This window comes from Mustela lutreola, chromosome 2, assembly GCF_030435805.1.
Source record: "Mustela lutreola isolate mMusLut2 chromosome 2, mMusLut2.pri, whole genome shotgun sequence".
NCBI classification, from domain to species: Eukaryota; Metazoa; Chordata; class Mammalia; order Carnivora; family Mustelidae; genus Mustela; species Mustela lutreola.
The window spans coordinates 55,391,263-55,407,590 of record NC_081291.1 but is presented as its reverse complement, the minus strand read 5'-3'; the positions used below and the strand labels follow the sequence as shown (position 1 = coordinate 55,407,590).

The following is a 16,328-nucleotide window of genomic DNA, read 5'->3' as shown; positions in this document are numbered from 1 at the left end:
CAAGGGTTAAGGAGCTGAGTGGGTAAAGTCCCAGCCTTTGACAACTTCAGGTTTCTGTACCAAGAGCTACTTCAGTGTTTTGTCCACAGTGATTACTACAATGCCTGGAGTGCAGTAACCACTCAGTAAGTGTTAGTTACTATCAGTATTACCCTTACTGTTGACTCTACCAGCCAAGAATCGTTAATGCGTTATCTAATTTGTACTATCAAAACAATAGATTGTTCTCTTTTCAGATCAAATGCAAAATAATATGCTAGTGAATATGGTGTTTAGAACTACATGTAGACACAACCAACTATCTCCTGGAGCTTTTCATTCTAGGGAAACACCTCCTACTTGACAACTATTGCCCGGTACCCTTTCCAAAACTCTCCTCCCTTCCTTCTCACTGTGATCTTATTGTCTCTAGGACTGCCTGTGGCTGCAGTAGCAGTAAGAGAAGCTCTTAGGTGAGAGTCTTACCCCGACATTATCTTTTTTTTTTTTTTTCCTGGGGTGCACTTGAGTTAAATGTTTTCCCTCATTGCCTGAGGATTTCGTCTTACTTCTTATATTTTAATATTCTAGAAGAAGCCTCTGTTTTATTTATATGTGAAGATAGGATATGGTTTGTGACAATATATTTTCAAAAATGATGAAATGGAAAATAATTTTCTGAAATAATCCTCTCACCCGCTGTTGCGGATTTAAATCTTTATTGAAAGCACTTACTTTTCATAGTTTCTCTTTCATCTTCTCTCTCCCACTCTTACTCTCACTCTTTGTCTCTGCTTGTTTTTCTAGAAGGTGCACATTCCTCCTTGTTCATTTTTAAGCAGCTTCAAAAGTTGCTGTTGATGATGCCTCATTCTTTGGAGGGAAGAAACAAACAGTGAGATCAAGAATTGTAAGAATTCCAAATCTGTAAAGAAAGGTTGCTGTTCTGGTTTTGAGTGCTTGAGATGGTCCAGGAAGTTGGTATGTGGAGAAGAGAGCAAGGTGCTGGGGGTGGGCAGGAGGGCACTTGCCCTAATAGAGAGCACCACTTCTTATAAAGCTGCAGTAATAAGATAATGGTAGTAGTGTAAAGAAAGATAAGTAGAACAGTAGTGGAACAGACTAGAGAATTTAGAATTATAGCCACACATACAGGGAAGCCTGAAATAGGACAGAAGTGGCATTACAGATTAGTAGGGAAAAGGATAGATTGTTCATTAATGGTGCTGGAAAATTGACTATCCACACAGAAAGAAAATTAACTAGATTCTTAATCCTTATCAAACTCAACAATCAATTTGCACATAGATTAAGGCCTTAAATGTGAAGGACAGGGACAAAAGCTCATAAACATTTGTAAGAAATATGTAAAATTATACTTATGACCCTGGAGTTGGACAGAATTTTCATAAAATAAATGTTGATAAATTCAGCCTTATTAAATTTAAGAATTTCCATTCATCAAAAGACACCATAAAGAAGGTGAACAAATGAACCCCAGGTAGGAGAAGATATTTAGCTTAATATTTAGAATATCCAGAATAGGGTGCCTGGGTGGCTCAGTGGGTTAAGCCGCTGCCTTCGGCTCAGGTCATGATCTCAGGGTCCTGGGATCGAGTCCCGCATCGGGCTCTCTGCTCAGCAGGGAGCCTGCTTCCTCCTCTCTCTCTCTGCCTGCCTCTCTGCCTACTTGTGATCTCTCTCTGTCAAATAAATAAATAAAATCTTAAAAAAAAAAAAAAGAATATCCAGAATATTTAGCTTTTTTAAGCTGATAACTTCTCTTTAACCTAGTATCTATAATCACTGATCATTAGCAGTATCTTGGGACAGTCCTCCTCTCAGCCTTATGTGAGACTGATTGGTCCTGCAAATTTAATGTTAAAGGAGCCATTACAGAAAGTTTTCTGAGTTACAGAATCTGCTTCAGCTCAAAACTGAAGGAATCAAACTGCCTGTTATAGGGAGACTCAATAGAAAGATAAACTTTTCTAGCATTTATTTCTCTACTACTCAGTAATAGTTCCCTAAGAATATTTCTATAATATTAAAATTCATGCATTTCTTGCAGCAAACTACAGGTCATAACAGCAACAAAAATACTAACAGGACCTAAAAGTGGTAAAATTAATATTTGCAGCTGCATGTTTGGATTTTATTTCCTAATATAAAATACCTACTAGCTATCTACCCATTTGATTTCTTAGAGACTTCTTATTTACTATTTTGAGGAAAAAGATTAAAACTCTAGACTTTAAACATGCAGTAATTATGTTTTTAACAACTGCCAATAGACTTTTCTGGTACCTGTGAAATGATGCTTTTTTCTTTCATTTCTGTTAGTTGGCCAAACTAACTGGGAAGAAAGACCAGAGTGTTTTTCTGAATCACTGACACAGGTGACCTGGTTTCATTGTAGCAGGTGGTAAGGTACCTGTTCTTATAGGATTTTGACTCTTGGAGGTAGGGGCCAGTTCTTTTATATTTGCCAGTCATAGTTTTCATGCCCCCATTTCTCTCTCATTGCTATTTTGGCAATAAAATAATCTGAAGGGGAATTATGTTAATAGATATAGCTATTTAATAGTAGATAGAATCATTGGAAAGTTACCAGAGAGTAAAAGAGTTTCATAGAGACCAGTACTTACAAGTATAAACTTGGGGTAAGAACTACAGGAAAGTGTTTTTGTAAAATTGCGTAGTCTAGTTTATGGTCAAGGGAGGACCAAGCAAATGAACTGTGTATGCATTTGTGTAGTAGTGTATAATTTTTATATGTATTGCTAAAAATAAATTATACCAGAAAAATAAATTTTTCTTGTATTCACATGGGACCAGTGCCGTCACTAATGAAGTCTTTCTGATTTGTCCAGGAATTAGGTCCGAAGTGGAATCTCTTTATCCTGGATTCTTTGTGGAAGAGATTGGAAGGGGGTTAGGGTCTATTCAGTGGAGCTGTTTCTTTAGACCTGAAGAGACAAGTGGTCTGTTGCATTAACAATGCTTGCATTCAGGGGATCCTCCTCAGGAGACTAGCACATTTCCTGGTTTTCGGATGATTTTTCATAATTTTTACAGATGGTGGCACTGTTTTTTCCTGTGAATAGAAAGCTGAATTATCTGGTTTTCTAATTTTATGAGGACTTTAAAATATAAGTTAACTTATGGGTACCACTATTATAGTCCACATTTTAGCACTTTAGTAAGGGAGTCTTCTTACTTCTTTTCTTGTTTAGTCCTGGTGTTTGGCTTTCAGCCTCTGAGTGAGGTGTGTTAGCACCTGTACAGGGTTTTGCTTCTCACATTGCCACCTTACGGTAACAGAAGTATAGTTGTTGATAGCAATCTAGTGCTCTGAATCTAACTTTGATCTCACACCTGTCTCAGATAGCCACCTTCTTTTTCGGCATGCTGTGACAGAGAGCTATCCAAAAAAGTATGATTCCCACCTCCCTGAGGGGTGATCCAAGCTGTTACAACCCAAGAGACCTGATAATTAAAGTTCCGAATTCATCTTTGTCTGTGTTTACCAGGAGAAGTCTTGTTTCCATATTGAAACGTTTCTGCTAATTGATTTTGGTACCTGTAATTGAAGAAGCTGGTGCAGCATATCCAGATATGCTTAGCCTTGTAGCTGTGTCTTCTATAGAGGGCGGAATCTGCACACGATAGTACCAAAGATGAATTTTGATTTCTGATTTTTTTTCAAGTAGCCTGGTTTCTCCCCACCTGATAGAAGTTGCTGCATCTTTCCAAACAGGTTCTCTAATGATCTTGCTTCACCATGGCTACAAATATGGAGGGGCTGGTTCAGCACAGAGTGGGGACCCAGCAGGTGGCTGAGGTGAGTGACAGGGGCTAGCACAATAGCTGGCACCCTTGCTTTTGAAAGGAAAAGTACATCAGTGTGCTCTGTTGTTTGAAAATAGTCCCAATGAAGTGAGCATGTGATCCAAATCCAAAGCAGGATGCTGCCATGGAAGAAAAAATAAAAAATGACAAGAACATTTACTCCTAGTGTTTCTTTACATGAGTAGGGTGGCCTACCTGTATACAGTAAGGTGACTTTTTAAAAAAATCTCACCTTAAACCTGAAACTGTCAAACCTGTGATTATAGTTTTAACTCCAAGGCTCTTAGTTTCTTGCACATTTGATACTTTGTTAATACTGTGGTACAGAGGATTTGGGCAGGTACTGAGAAATCTAGAGGTAAATGAGCCATTGGACCTCCTCAGAGGCTGGTTAAGGAGTAATTATAAATCAAGATGAGAAGTTTAACTCCATGTGAGGAACATGATTATCTGGAGAGGGTTTTGAATAACAAGTAATCATTTGTAATAGCCAAAGAAGTGGGGTAAGGAACTCTACAGCTGATGCTGGCAAGGGCACCCTAAGTCAGAAACCTATGTAAGGTCAGGACAGAAGCATGAAATAGCTGGTATGTTCAGGCATCTTTGGGTGTAAAGAAGGGAAATAGGGCCAGATCTTTTCACTCTGTACCAGGCTTATGCAAGGGCTTTAGTCCTCATGACATCCATTTAAAGTTGGTATGATCATTTTTATGGTTTTACAGGTGAGGAAACCAAGGGGCAAAGACAGGTAAATTGGCACTGACCTAGTTCTGTTCCACTTCTTACAAAGTTCCTCCTGTATCATGCATTCTACTGTAACCAGGAACCATTAGAAGGATTCACATTTGCACTTTTGAACCAGTACTCATATTTCTAAGGCAAAGATGCAAATTTACCAAGAAGAAAAAGTGAGCATTTAAAGAAAGAATTTCAAAAGATAAAGTAAGAACACACATTCCAGTTTAAACCAATAAAAATGTGAGCAGATTTTCCAAATTTTGGATCAACCATTAACTTTAAGGCAATAGTTTAATCACCTCCTTCCCCCATTAACTTTAAGGCAATAGTTTAATCACCTCCTTCCCCCAGCAAATAATGATTAATATTAACTGAAGATGAAAGGTAGATTTCATAAATTTTTTAATATTGCATTTTTGAAAGGGTTATCAGAACTATGAAAGTATTAAGTTTAAAGTGCTTATGTTTATTTGTTGCTTTAGTTTGTGGTAGGAATAATTATCTTGGAAATCATTGTTGGTTTTTCAGAGTTAGGGTTGTTGTGCATTTGATAGAGTTTCTGGCTGAAGCTGACTTGGAGACTGATGTTGGATCACTGCTTAAAGAGGTTGTCGTTAATTCTTTAGGGGAAGAGATAAGTATAGGAACTTCAAGTATAGGAACCTATAGCAACTTATAGGCTAATCTAAGTTTTGTGTATGTTGACAGAAAATTTGCTAGCTAAAATGTTCTGTCAGATACCTTATTTCCTTCAGGAAATGGAATTTCATATATTAGTGTAACTACTGTTTCCCATGATTTTTAAAAAAGTGCATTTTTGGGAGACTTCTTAAATAATAGAAGGCATTCTTAGTTTGGAGTACAAAAGCAATCTTATTTAAAGTATTCCCTAGATTTCCTTGCTTTTAGTTCAAGGGATAAGTGTGTATGTGTGTGTTCTTTTAAAATTGTTTGTTTTTTGAAATTTTGAGTTTAATAACTTTAAAGTACATATAATAACTATATAATATTAGATGAGCTAAAAGAGTAAGAGAAGGGCACCTGGATGGCTCAGTGGGTTTAGCCTCTGCCTTCAGCTCAGGTCATGATCTCAGGATCCTGGGATGGAGCCCCACATCAGGCTCTCTACTCGGTAGGGAGCCTGCTTCCCCCACCCCCAACCCCCGCCTGCCTCTCTGCCTACTTACTTATGATCTCTCTCTCTCTGTCAAATAAATAAATAAAAGAGTAAGAGAACCTACAGTTCATCATTTCAATGCTGTATAGTAATTGAGTGGGAATGAAGTATCTAAATTGAGGAGTTTTAATAATCACTTTTGGATAGTTGTTTGTTCAGTCAGGAGATAGTGAGGGAGCACACCCCTTCTCTGCCTTCCGGCCAGCGAGGGCATACAGGTAAATAATAGGTCAGGGTGTCTGCTTACCAAGAGCTCTCTATCAGAGGTGGTTCAAGCATGATACTGGCCATGCTAGAGGAGTGAATAGAAAAGGAAAGGCTTTCCGTAGTAGAAAAGAAGATCGGCAGGGACCAGACAGATTGGGATTTAAATTCAGGTCTTTGCTATCTGGGTGACCACCTTGCTCCTCAGTTTCCTCATCTAGAAAATGAGAGTAATAATAGTACCTATCTCATGGCATTGGTGTGAGAAGCCATTGAAATAAAAATGTATGAAGAGGTTTAACAGGTGCCATGCTTTTGCTCCATGAATGAGATGCAGCAACATTATCAATCATGTAAATGATTTTCTCTCAGATCCCCAGACCAACCTTTTTCTATTTAGACAAGATAAATGGTAAATACCAAAGTAAACTACAGAAGTTGGATAATACAAAGTAAGGACCTGATGGCTTACAATGTTCTCAAATTTATTCAGTTATTCAGAGAGACAGTTTAGTATAGTGGTCAAGACTGTAGAGTCAAATGGCCTAGATTTGAATCCTGGCACTGTATCTGAAAACTGTGACTTCTCGGTTTTTTGAAATTGTTTATGACAAATTAGTGTTAATTTTTTTTTTTTAAATGTCTGGTAGAGTTCAGCAGTGAAACCATCTGGGGTTGGGGATTTTTTTGCAGGTAGTCTTTTGGTTACTAATTCAGTCTTTTTCATTTGTTGTAGGTCTGTTCATACTGTTTCTTCTCAAGTCAGTTTCAGTAGTTTGTGCTTTTTTGAGAATTTTATCCATTTTATCTAACTTATCTAATATGTTGGCATATGACCTGCCTTCAGCTCAGGTCATGGTCTTAGGGTCCTGGGATCGAGCCCTGCTTCGGGCTCTCTGCTTGTTTACAGTATTCCTTTATAATCCTTTTTATTTCTCTAAATTCAGTAGCAATTTCTTTTCATTCATTTGTGATTCTAGTAACTTTAAATCTTTCTCTTTCTTGATCAGTCTAGCTTAAGGTAGGTCAATTTGTTGATCTTTTCAAAGAACTACCTTTTGGTTTCATTGTTGTTTTTTTTTTTTAATTGTTTTTATATTGTCCATTCACTAATTTCCACTCTAAGTAAACGTTAATGCATACCATTTTGGATCCACTAGAATGACTAGAAATGAAAGGCCAAATAACAAGTGCTGATGAAGAGGTGGAAAAATTGGAAACTTCTGCATTCCTGATGGGAATGTGAAATGGTATAGCCACTTTGGAAAACAGTCTGGCAGTTCCTCAAAAAGTTAAACTTTGAGTTACCACATGACCCATCAGTTCCATTCTTAGGTATACTGTTGACCCTTGAACAGCACCAGGGTTGGGGTGCCAGCCACTGTACAACCAAAAATCTATGTATAAGTTTGACTCCCTGGAACTTAACTACTACTAGTAACCTACTGTTGACCGGAAGGAAGCCTTACCAACAACACAGTCGATTAATATATTTTTATGTTACATATATAACATACCATATATTTACAATAGTATCTGACTTTTTCTTTTTTTCAGTATCTATAGATTATTCATTTCATCTGCGAGTTTTTTTCAAGTTGTCACAGATCTCCAAAAAATTTGCCTAAGTATGGAAAAAATCTGTGCATTAGTGAACCAGTTCTAATGCAGTTCGAACCGTGGTGTTCACGGGTCAGCTGTATACACAAGAGAAACAAGAACATGTCCACACAAAAACTTGTACACAAGTATTTATAGCAGCATTATTAAAAATAGCCAAAAGGCAGTGCCTGGGTAGTTCAGTGGGTTGGACCTCTGCCTTCAGCTCAGATCATGGTCTCAGGGTCCTGGGATCGAGCCCTGCTTCGGGCTCTCTGCTTGGCAGGGAGTCTGTTTCCCTCTCTCTCTGCCTGCTTCTCTGCCTACTTGTGATCTCTCTCTGTCAAATAAATAAGTAAAATCTTAAAAAAAGAAAAATAGTACGTAAGCAGCCAGATGCCACTGCCAAAATTAAAAAGTATTTTCCAAGATAAAAGAATTAAAAAAAAATGGGGGACAGAAACCTAAGAGGATTTGTGACAATTTTCACTTATTAATTAGAATTACATACTTCCTAAAATATTAAAAGATTATTTACATATACAGTAAACTATGCATTAAAAAACAACCATATATACAGGTAGATTCCAGTTTTAAGTGTTTATACCAAATATTTATAGCTGTATACCATGTAGTATATAATACAGTGTGCTAGGTATTATGCTAAGCTTATCATCTCATTTAATACTTCCATTACTCTACAAAGAAAATATTGCTTTCCCCACTTTAAATAAGAGGAAACTGAGAGGTAGAGAAATGAGATTACTTTGCCAGGTTTCAAACTCTTACGTGAGTTGACATCGGAATCCAGGCCTTTAATCACTATCCAATAAGTTCAGTTTTTTAAATATCCTAAATACTAACAGTGTTTTTAGTTTTCCAGGTTATGGATGATTGTCTTTATACAAACTTCATTTTCCAAGTTTTAATTGTAACACTGTTATTTAAACAATTCAACAAATTATTGATTATTTCCATGGTCAGAGTGTCAGAAGCATGACGAAATGCAAGCCTCTGCAAAATCTTTGTGCTATGGAGTTGACGGTGAAACTTGATAAAGGATAATATGGTTAATTTCTTTTAAAGATTTATTTACTTATTTTAGAGATAGAGTGCAAGTGGAGGGGATGAGCAGAGGAAGAGTGCCAAGCAGACTCCACGCTGAGCACAGAGCCCAATTTGGGGGCCTGATCCCACAACCCTGGGATTATGACCTGAGCCGAAATCAAGAGTCAAACACTTAACTGAGTCATCCAGATGCCCCCAATATGGTTAATTTTTTAAAAAGGGTTAGTTGAGAATTTGTAACTGTAGCAGTGGAAGATTGATCATACCTAATAGTAGCATTAGTTTTGCTTTTCATTTGTGAAATAAACGGATTTTTTTTTTTTTTTTTTTAAGATTTTATTTATTTGTCAGAGAGAGCGGGGGAGAGAGAGCGAGCACAGGCAGACAGAATGGCAGGCAGAGACAGAGGGAGAAGCAGGCTTCCTGCCGAGCAAGGAGCCCGATGTGGGACTCGATCCCAGGACGCTGGGATCATGACCTGAGCCGAAGGCAGCTGCCCAACCAACTGAGCCACCCAGGCGTCCCAAATAAACGGATTTTTGAAAGGGCGTCACTATTTTTTAAGCTTTTATTTCCCTCTATAGCTGGAAATAATAAAACATACAAACACCCAGACTTAGTGTTTCTTCATATTGACTACATGAAATAAAGACACTTTTTAACTCAATTTTTTTTTAAAGATTTGATTTATTTATTTGAGAGAGAGAGAGAGCATGAGAGTAGAGAGGTCAGCAGGAGAAGCAGACTCCCCGCCGAGCAAGGAGCCCGATGTGGGACTTGATCCCAGGACTCCAGGATCATGACCTGAGCCGAAGGCAGTTGCTTAACCAACTGAGCTACCCAGGTGCCCCTAACTCAGTGTTTTGAGTTAGAGAAATTTAGGAGTTAACTCATTGGAACTTTTCGAGTTACTTACTGGTTGGCATTCATGCACCCAAACTGTAAGTTAAGTATATATTTACACAGTGGGAGGGAGGTGGCGTCACAGGTCTTGGCAAAGCCTTTTCCTGGGCCCTGGACTAAGGGGCTCTTAGCCATCAGATGCTCTTTGAATAGGAAAGTCCAGTCACCACAGAAAAAATAGCCAAATTCTTACGACCCCATTATTCTTTTTATCAGCAGGGCTTGCATCACCATTGGAGAAAACAACTCTTCCATATAAGGGAATGTTTAAAAACATACGACTCTCCCGGTTCTTGAACAAAACTCTGTATTGGCAAAGCTACATCCTCAAGTGGGAAAAAGCAAAGTCATTGCTCGGGTTTCAGGTTTCCAGTGTCCTCAGAAGACCAACTCATTACATTAAATTCTGTTATTCTTCCCTCATACAAACTGGACATTTAAGTTTTAATTTTCTTGTCAAAGTGTAGTACATATATGGAGATTTGAAAATTGGCCAATACTACATTCAGCTTGAAATAGGAAACGGCAGGCTCCTGAACCACCCCTATGCCTTCCTTATCCTCAAGTCTCCCTCTCTAGATTTGATTTCTTCTGGTATTTAACTGCTTATTTCTAAAAATAACCTTCCCCTTCCCTTTTTTGTTTTTTAAAATCAGTGTTAGACATTGTCTTTTTGGGGGGAAGGAGTGTTGTGTTGTGTCTTGTAGTAAAACACCAAATTCACCATTATAACCATTTTTAAGTGTCTGGTTCTGTGAGATTAAGTTCATATTCACAATATTCAGCAGCCATCACCACCATTCATATAAGTGGAATCTCATAATATCTGTCCTTTTTGATAGGCTTATTTCATTTAGTATAGTATCCTCAAGGTTCATTCATGCTCTGGCATATAATAGAATTTTCCTCCTTTTTAAGGATGACTAACTGGTGCAGTCGGTAGAGCATGCATCTCTTAATCTCCGGGTTGTGAGTTGAAGCCCCATATTGGGCATAGAGCTTACTTTAAAAAAAAAAAATCTTCCTTTTTTTTTTTTTTTTTTTTTTTAAAGGCTAAAAAATATTCCATTGTGTGTATGTTACATTTTGTTTATCAATTTATCCATCCATGGACACTTAGGTTGCTTCCACCTCTAGGCTACTATGAAAAATTCAGCAACGAATGTGGGAGTACAGATACCTCTTCAAATACATGATTTCAGTTTTGGGGGTTTATACCCAGAAGTGGAATTGCTGGATCATATGGTAGTTTTGTATTTAATTTGTTGGAGAACCGCCATACTACTTCCCTTAGCAGTGGCACCATTTTGTAATTTTTATCAGCAGTGCACAAGAGTTCCAGTTTTTCCCCATTCTCCCAAACACTTGTTATTTACTGCTTTCTTTTTTATAATTGCCACTCCAATGAGTATGAAATGATTTTTCATTTTGGCTTTGATTTTCACTTCCCAAATAATCAGTGATGTTGAACAGCTTTTCATGTGCTCATTGGCCCATTTATATATCAACTTTAGAGATCTTCTTTATTCAAGACCTTTGCCCATTTTTTTAATTGAGGTGTTTTAGTCTTACTAAGTTGTAGGAGTTCTTTACATATTCTGGATAATAAAGCTCATCAGAGGTAAGCTTTACAAATATTTTCTCCCATTTCATGGACTGTGTTTTCACTGTCTTGGTAGTGCCTTTTGAAGCAAAAAATAGTTTTTAGTTTTGATGAAGTTCAGTTTATTCATTTTCTTCTTTTGTTACCTGTGTTTTTGATGTCGTATCCACGAAATCATTGCCAAATTCAATGTTACACTTTTCCTCTATATTTCTTAGAGTTTCATTGTTTTGGCTCTTATGTTTAGGTTTATGATCCATTTGTATATAGAATAGCATAAGGGGCCAACTTCATTTTTTTGCATGCGGATATCCAGTTTTTTCGGCACCATTTGTTGAAAAAACTGTCCTTTCCCCCATTGAATGGTCTTAGCATTCTTTTTGAAAATCATTTGACATTTATACAAGAATTTATTTCTGGCTTCTATGGTTTTTATAATTATGGTAAAAACCATATAACAAAATTTATCATCTTAACCATTTTTAAGTATACATAATAGTGTTAAGTATATTCACATTGTTGTGCAGTGGATCTCCACAACTTTTTTATTTTGTAAAACTTAAGCTCTATATCCACTAAACAACTACCCATTTTCCCTTCATCCCAGCGCCTGGCAACCATCATTCTTTCTGTGAATCCACTTTTTATACTTCACATGAGTGGAAGCATAACTTATCTTTTTGTGACTGGCTTAGTTTTAGCATAATATCCTCAAGGTTCTGAACTCTCTATTCTATTATACTAGTGTGTACGTTTGTTTTTATCCTACTGCCATACAGATTTGGTTAAGTAAGTTTTGCAGTAAGTTTTGAAATCAGGAAGTGTGAGACATCAATCTTTGTTATAATTTTTTTATGATTATTTATAATTACTTATTTTTTTATAATTATTTTAGCTATTTGGGTCCCTTGACATTTCATGTGAAAGTTAGGGTGGGTTTTTCGATTTCCATAAAAAACATTGTAGGAATTTGAATCCCTAGGAATTACATTGAATCTGTAGATGGCTTTGGGTAGTATCATCATCTTAAAAATTTTAAATCTTCCAAAACATGAACATAGTATGTCTTCCATTTGTTATGTCTTAATTTCTTTCAGCTGTATTTTGTAGTTTTCAATGTTTAAGTCATTTACTTCCTTTGAATAAGGTTTTTTTTTTTTATTTTTGGGGGGGGTAAGTTTATTTTTAAGCATTTTATTCTTTTTGTGCTATTGTCAATTGAATTGTTTTCTTAAATTGCTTTTATCATGTTCACTGTCAGTGTATAGAAATGCAACTGATTTTTATGTGTTGATTTGTATCCCGCAATTTTAATGAATTGTTTATTCTAACTCTGTGTGTAATCTTTAGGATTTTCTGTATGGAAGATCATACTATCTGTGAATAGAGATAATTTTACTTATTTTTTTCCAATAGGAGTGCCTCATATTTATTTTTCTTGCCTAACTGCTCTGGCCAGAATTTCCAATATAATTTAGTAGAAGTGAGGGGAGGGCATGCTTGTCTTCTTGACCTTAGAGGAAAATTTCTCAGTGTTTCATCACAGAATATTATATTAGCTGTGGGGGTTTTTTTTCTCTTTACATTTGACCTTTATTATGTTAAGATGGTTTCCTTCTATTCCTGCTTTGCTGAATGTTTTTATTGTGAAGAAATGTTGAATTTTGTCAAATGCTTTTTTTCCATTCATTGAGATTATCTTGTGTTTTTTCCCTTTCATTCTGTTAATGCAGTATATTGCATTGATCAATTTTTGTATGTCAGACCATCCTTGCATTGCAGGAATAAATATCATTTGATCATGATGTGCAGTATTTTTACCATGCTGCTGATACCCGTTTGCTACTGTTTTGTTGAGGAATTTTGCATTGGTATTGATAAGCGGTACTGGGCTGTAGTTTTCTTTTCTTGTAGTGTTATGCTAGCCTCATAGAATGAGTTTGGGAGTATTCCTTCCTCTTCAGTTTTGGAAGATTTTGAGAAAGATTGTTGATAATTCTACTTCATATGTTTGCTAGATTTCACCAGGATAGGTCCAGGGCTTTTTTATTTTACTTATTTTATTTTATTTTTATTTATTTTTCGAGAAGGGTGTTGATGAATGATTCATTATTTTTTTTTCCCCCTAGGATTTTATTTATTTGACACAGAGAGAGAAAGAGATCACAAGTAGGCAGGCAGCGAGAGAGGGGGAAGCAGGCTCCCTGCTGAGCAGAGAGCCAGCCCAACACGAGGCTCTATTCTGGAACCCAGAAATCATGACTGGAGCTGAAGGCAGAGGCTTAACCTACTGAGCCACCCAGGCACCCCTAGTGATTCATTCTTCTAATTAGTTATAGGTCTGTTCAGATTTTCTGTTTCTTCATGATTCAAAGTTGATAGGGTTGTATGGTTGTAGAAATTTGTCCATTTCATCCAGGTTACCCAGTTTGTTGGCATGCAGTTATTCATAGTACTCATTTACAATCTGTTTTATTTCTGAAAAATCAGTTGTAATGTTTATAGTTTCATTTCCAGAATTAGATATTTTTTGACTTACTATCATGGATGAAGAAATTTTAGTTTTCATTCAGCACCTCCCATTCCCATCTCTCCTCCCTTCATTCTCCCATTAAGTTACATCTTCTTTGCATTAATTAATGTTCTGTTATCCAATTATGACACTTAGTACAAATACTTCCTAGTGTCTCCAATAAATTGTAAAACCCTATTTTCCATACAAATATGTCAGAGAAATTTTCAGTTTCCGCTTTGTTTTTTGGGTTTTTTGTTTTTTTTTTTTTTTTTTTCATGAAAACATTCTTCCTAAAGCCCCGGACCTGCTCTAGGCTTTACTGATTGCTTTTCGAGCCTACTGCACAGCTGTCATTCTTGACTTCTCTCTCATTTTGGAATCTTTGTTTCCTTTTCTCTTTTAAAAAAAAAAAAAAAAAAAAAAAAAGGTGGGGGCCCATGGGTGGCTCAGTGGGTTAAGCCTCTTCCTTCAGCTCAGGTCATGATCTCAGGGTCCTGGGATTGAGCCCCGCATTGGGCTTTCTGCTCAGTGGGAGCCTGCTTCCCCCACTCTCTCTGCCTGCCTCTCTGCCTACTTGTGATCTCTCTCTCTCTCTGTCAAATAAATAAAATCTTTAAAAAAAAAAAAAATGGAAGTAACATCTTCAGTAGCTTCCTAGGAAAGGGTGCCTCAGAGGTGAGTTCTTTTTAGATCTTACACAGTTAACCCTTGAACAACATGGTTTTGAACTGCTTAGGTCCACTTATATGCAGATTTTTTTCAGTAAATATAGTACTGTAAATGTATTTTCTCTGATTTTTAAAAATATTTTGTTTTTTAAATAATTTTACTTAAAAATTTTTTTATTATTAAAATATTTTACTTTTTAAATTATTATTTTATTATTAAAATAATTATTTTAAAATAATGAGCAATGTAAGGCTCAAATTTCCAACCCCAAGATCAAGAGTTACGTGCTCTGCCAACTGAATCAGCAAGTCACCCCCTTCCTTATGATTTTCTTAAAAACATGTTCTTTTTTCTAGGTTTTTTTTTTTTTTTTAAGATTTTATTTATTTATCTGACAGAGACAGTTACGGGGAATCCAAGTGGGGGAGAGTGGAGGGAGAAGCAGGCCTCCCATGATTAGCACACACTTTCAAAAAAGATTTTATTTATTTTTAAGAGAGAGAGAAAGTAGGGGGAGGGAGAGAGGGAAAGATTTTACTTATTTATTTGACAGACAGAGATCACAAGTAGGCAAAGAGGCCAGCAGAGAGAGAGGAGGAAGCAGGCTCCCTACTGAGCAGAGAGCCTAACACGGGGCTCTATCCCAGGATCCTGGGACCATGACCTGAGCTGAAGGCTCACGAGTTGAAGGCAGATGCCCAATGACTGAGCCACCCAGGCTTATAATACATAAAATATACAAAATATGGCACCCCTGGGTGGCTTAGTAGGTTAAGCATCTGCCTTCAGCTCAGGTCATGATCCTGGGGTCCTGGGATGAATCCTTGTGTTGATCATGTCATTGGGCTCCCTGCTCTCCCTCTCCCCTTCCCCCTACTTTCTCTCTTTCTCTCTCTTAAAAATAAATAAAAATCTTTTTTAAAAGTGTGTGCTAATCATAATCATAACATAACATATGTTTATGTTATCAGTGAGGCTTTGGGTCAGCCTTAGGCTATTAGTAATTAAGTTTGGGGAGGAGCCAAAATTTTACCCAGATTTTCAACTAAGCACTCAAAGCTGATGCCCCTAACTCCCACGTGTGCATGGGTCATGTGTTTATCTAAACATGTCTTTATTTACACTCACAGCTTGACTGATAGTTTGACTAAGAGTAGAAATCAAAGCTTTTAGAAAGTAATTTTACCTCAGAATTGGAGACATTTTATTGTTTTCTAGCGTGGAGTGTTGGTTTTGAGAAGGCTGTTTGTACTCTTGATCCTTATAGATGGGAGCCCTCTCTCTCCCCCTCCTTTTCTCTCTCTCTCTCTCTTTTTTTTTAGATTTTTATTTATGTATTTGACAGAGATCACAAGTAGGCAGAGGCAGGCAGAGAGAGAGAGGGAGGAGGAAGCAGGCTCCCTGCTGAGCAGAGAGCCCAGTGTGGGGTTCGACCCCAGACCCCGGGATCATGACCTTAGCCGAAGGCAGAAGCTTTAACCTACTGAGCCACCCAGGTGCCCCTCTTTCTCATTCTCTCTTGCTTTTACGCTCTCCTCCACCCCATCGTTAAGGTTTTTTCTTCATCCCCATTTTTCTGAAATTTCACGTTATTTCTTGGTATAGTTGCTCTTTTATATATTATACTGGTACTCAGAAAGTCCTGTCAATCTAGGAAATTGTTGTGTACTGGTTCTCTGATGATTTCTTCCCTCAGTATTTTTTTAGTCTCTTTCCAGGACTAATTAATTGAATTTTGGATCTCTTGAACTAACCTTTCAAATACTCATCTTTTCTCTCCTATTTCCAACTCTGTCTACTTCAGGGATAGTTCCTGATTGTGAGCATATCATTTAATCTTGATGTGCCAGTTTCTCTACTTAGAGGTCAAATGGGGTTAATGTCACTGTGAGAATTAAATGAGTTAATGCATATAAAACATGGCATGTAACAAATAATACATTGTGGCAAAGAGTAAACACCCCAACTCCTGCTGCTACTGCTGCTGCTGCTGTTGTACTGTTCTTTCAACTTTTTTTTTT

At 37.0% G+C, this 16,328-nt stretch overlaps 1 protein-coding gene across 2 annotated transcripts in view; it reads left to right on the top strand.

The window, feature by feature from the left end:
- NR2C2 (nuclear receptor subfamily 2 group C member 2) overlaps positions 1-16,328 on the top strand; it is a 102,110-nt gene that overhangs the window by 11,064 nt on the left and 74,718 nt on the right. Inside the window, exon 2 of one of the 2 annotated variants that reach the window (XM_059161827.1) lies at positions 3,740-3,823. The exons of the other annotated variant lie outside the window; for it this stretch is intronic. Coding sequence (XP_059017810.1) covers positions 3,764-3,823 — 60 coding nt within the window. The 5' untranslated portion in view covers positions 3,740-3,763. The remainder of the gene's footprint in view (positions 1-3,739; positions 3,824-16,328) is intronic. 2 annotated transcript variants of the gene reach the window in all.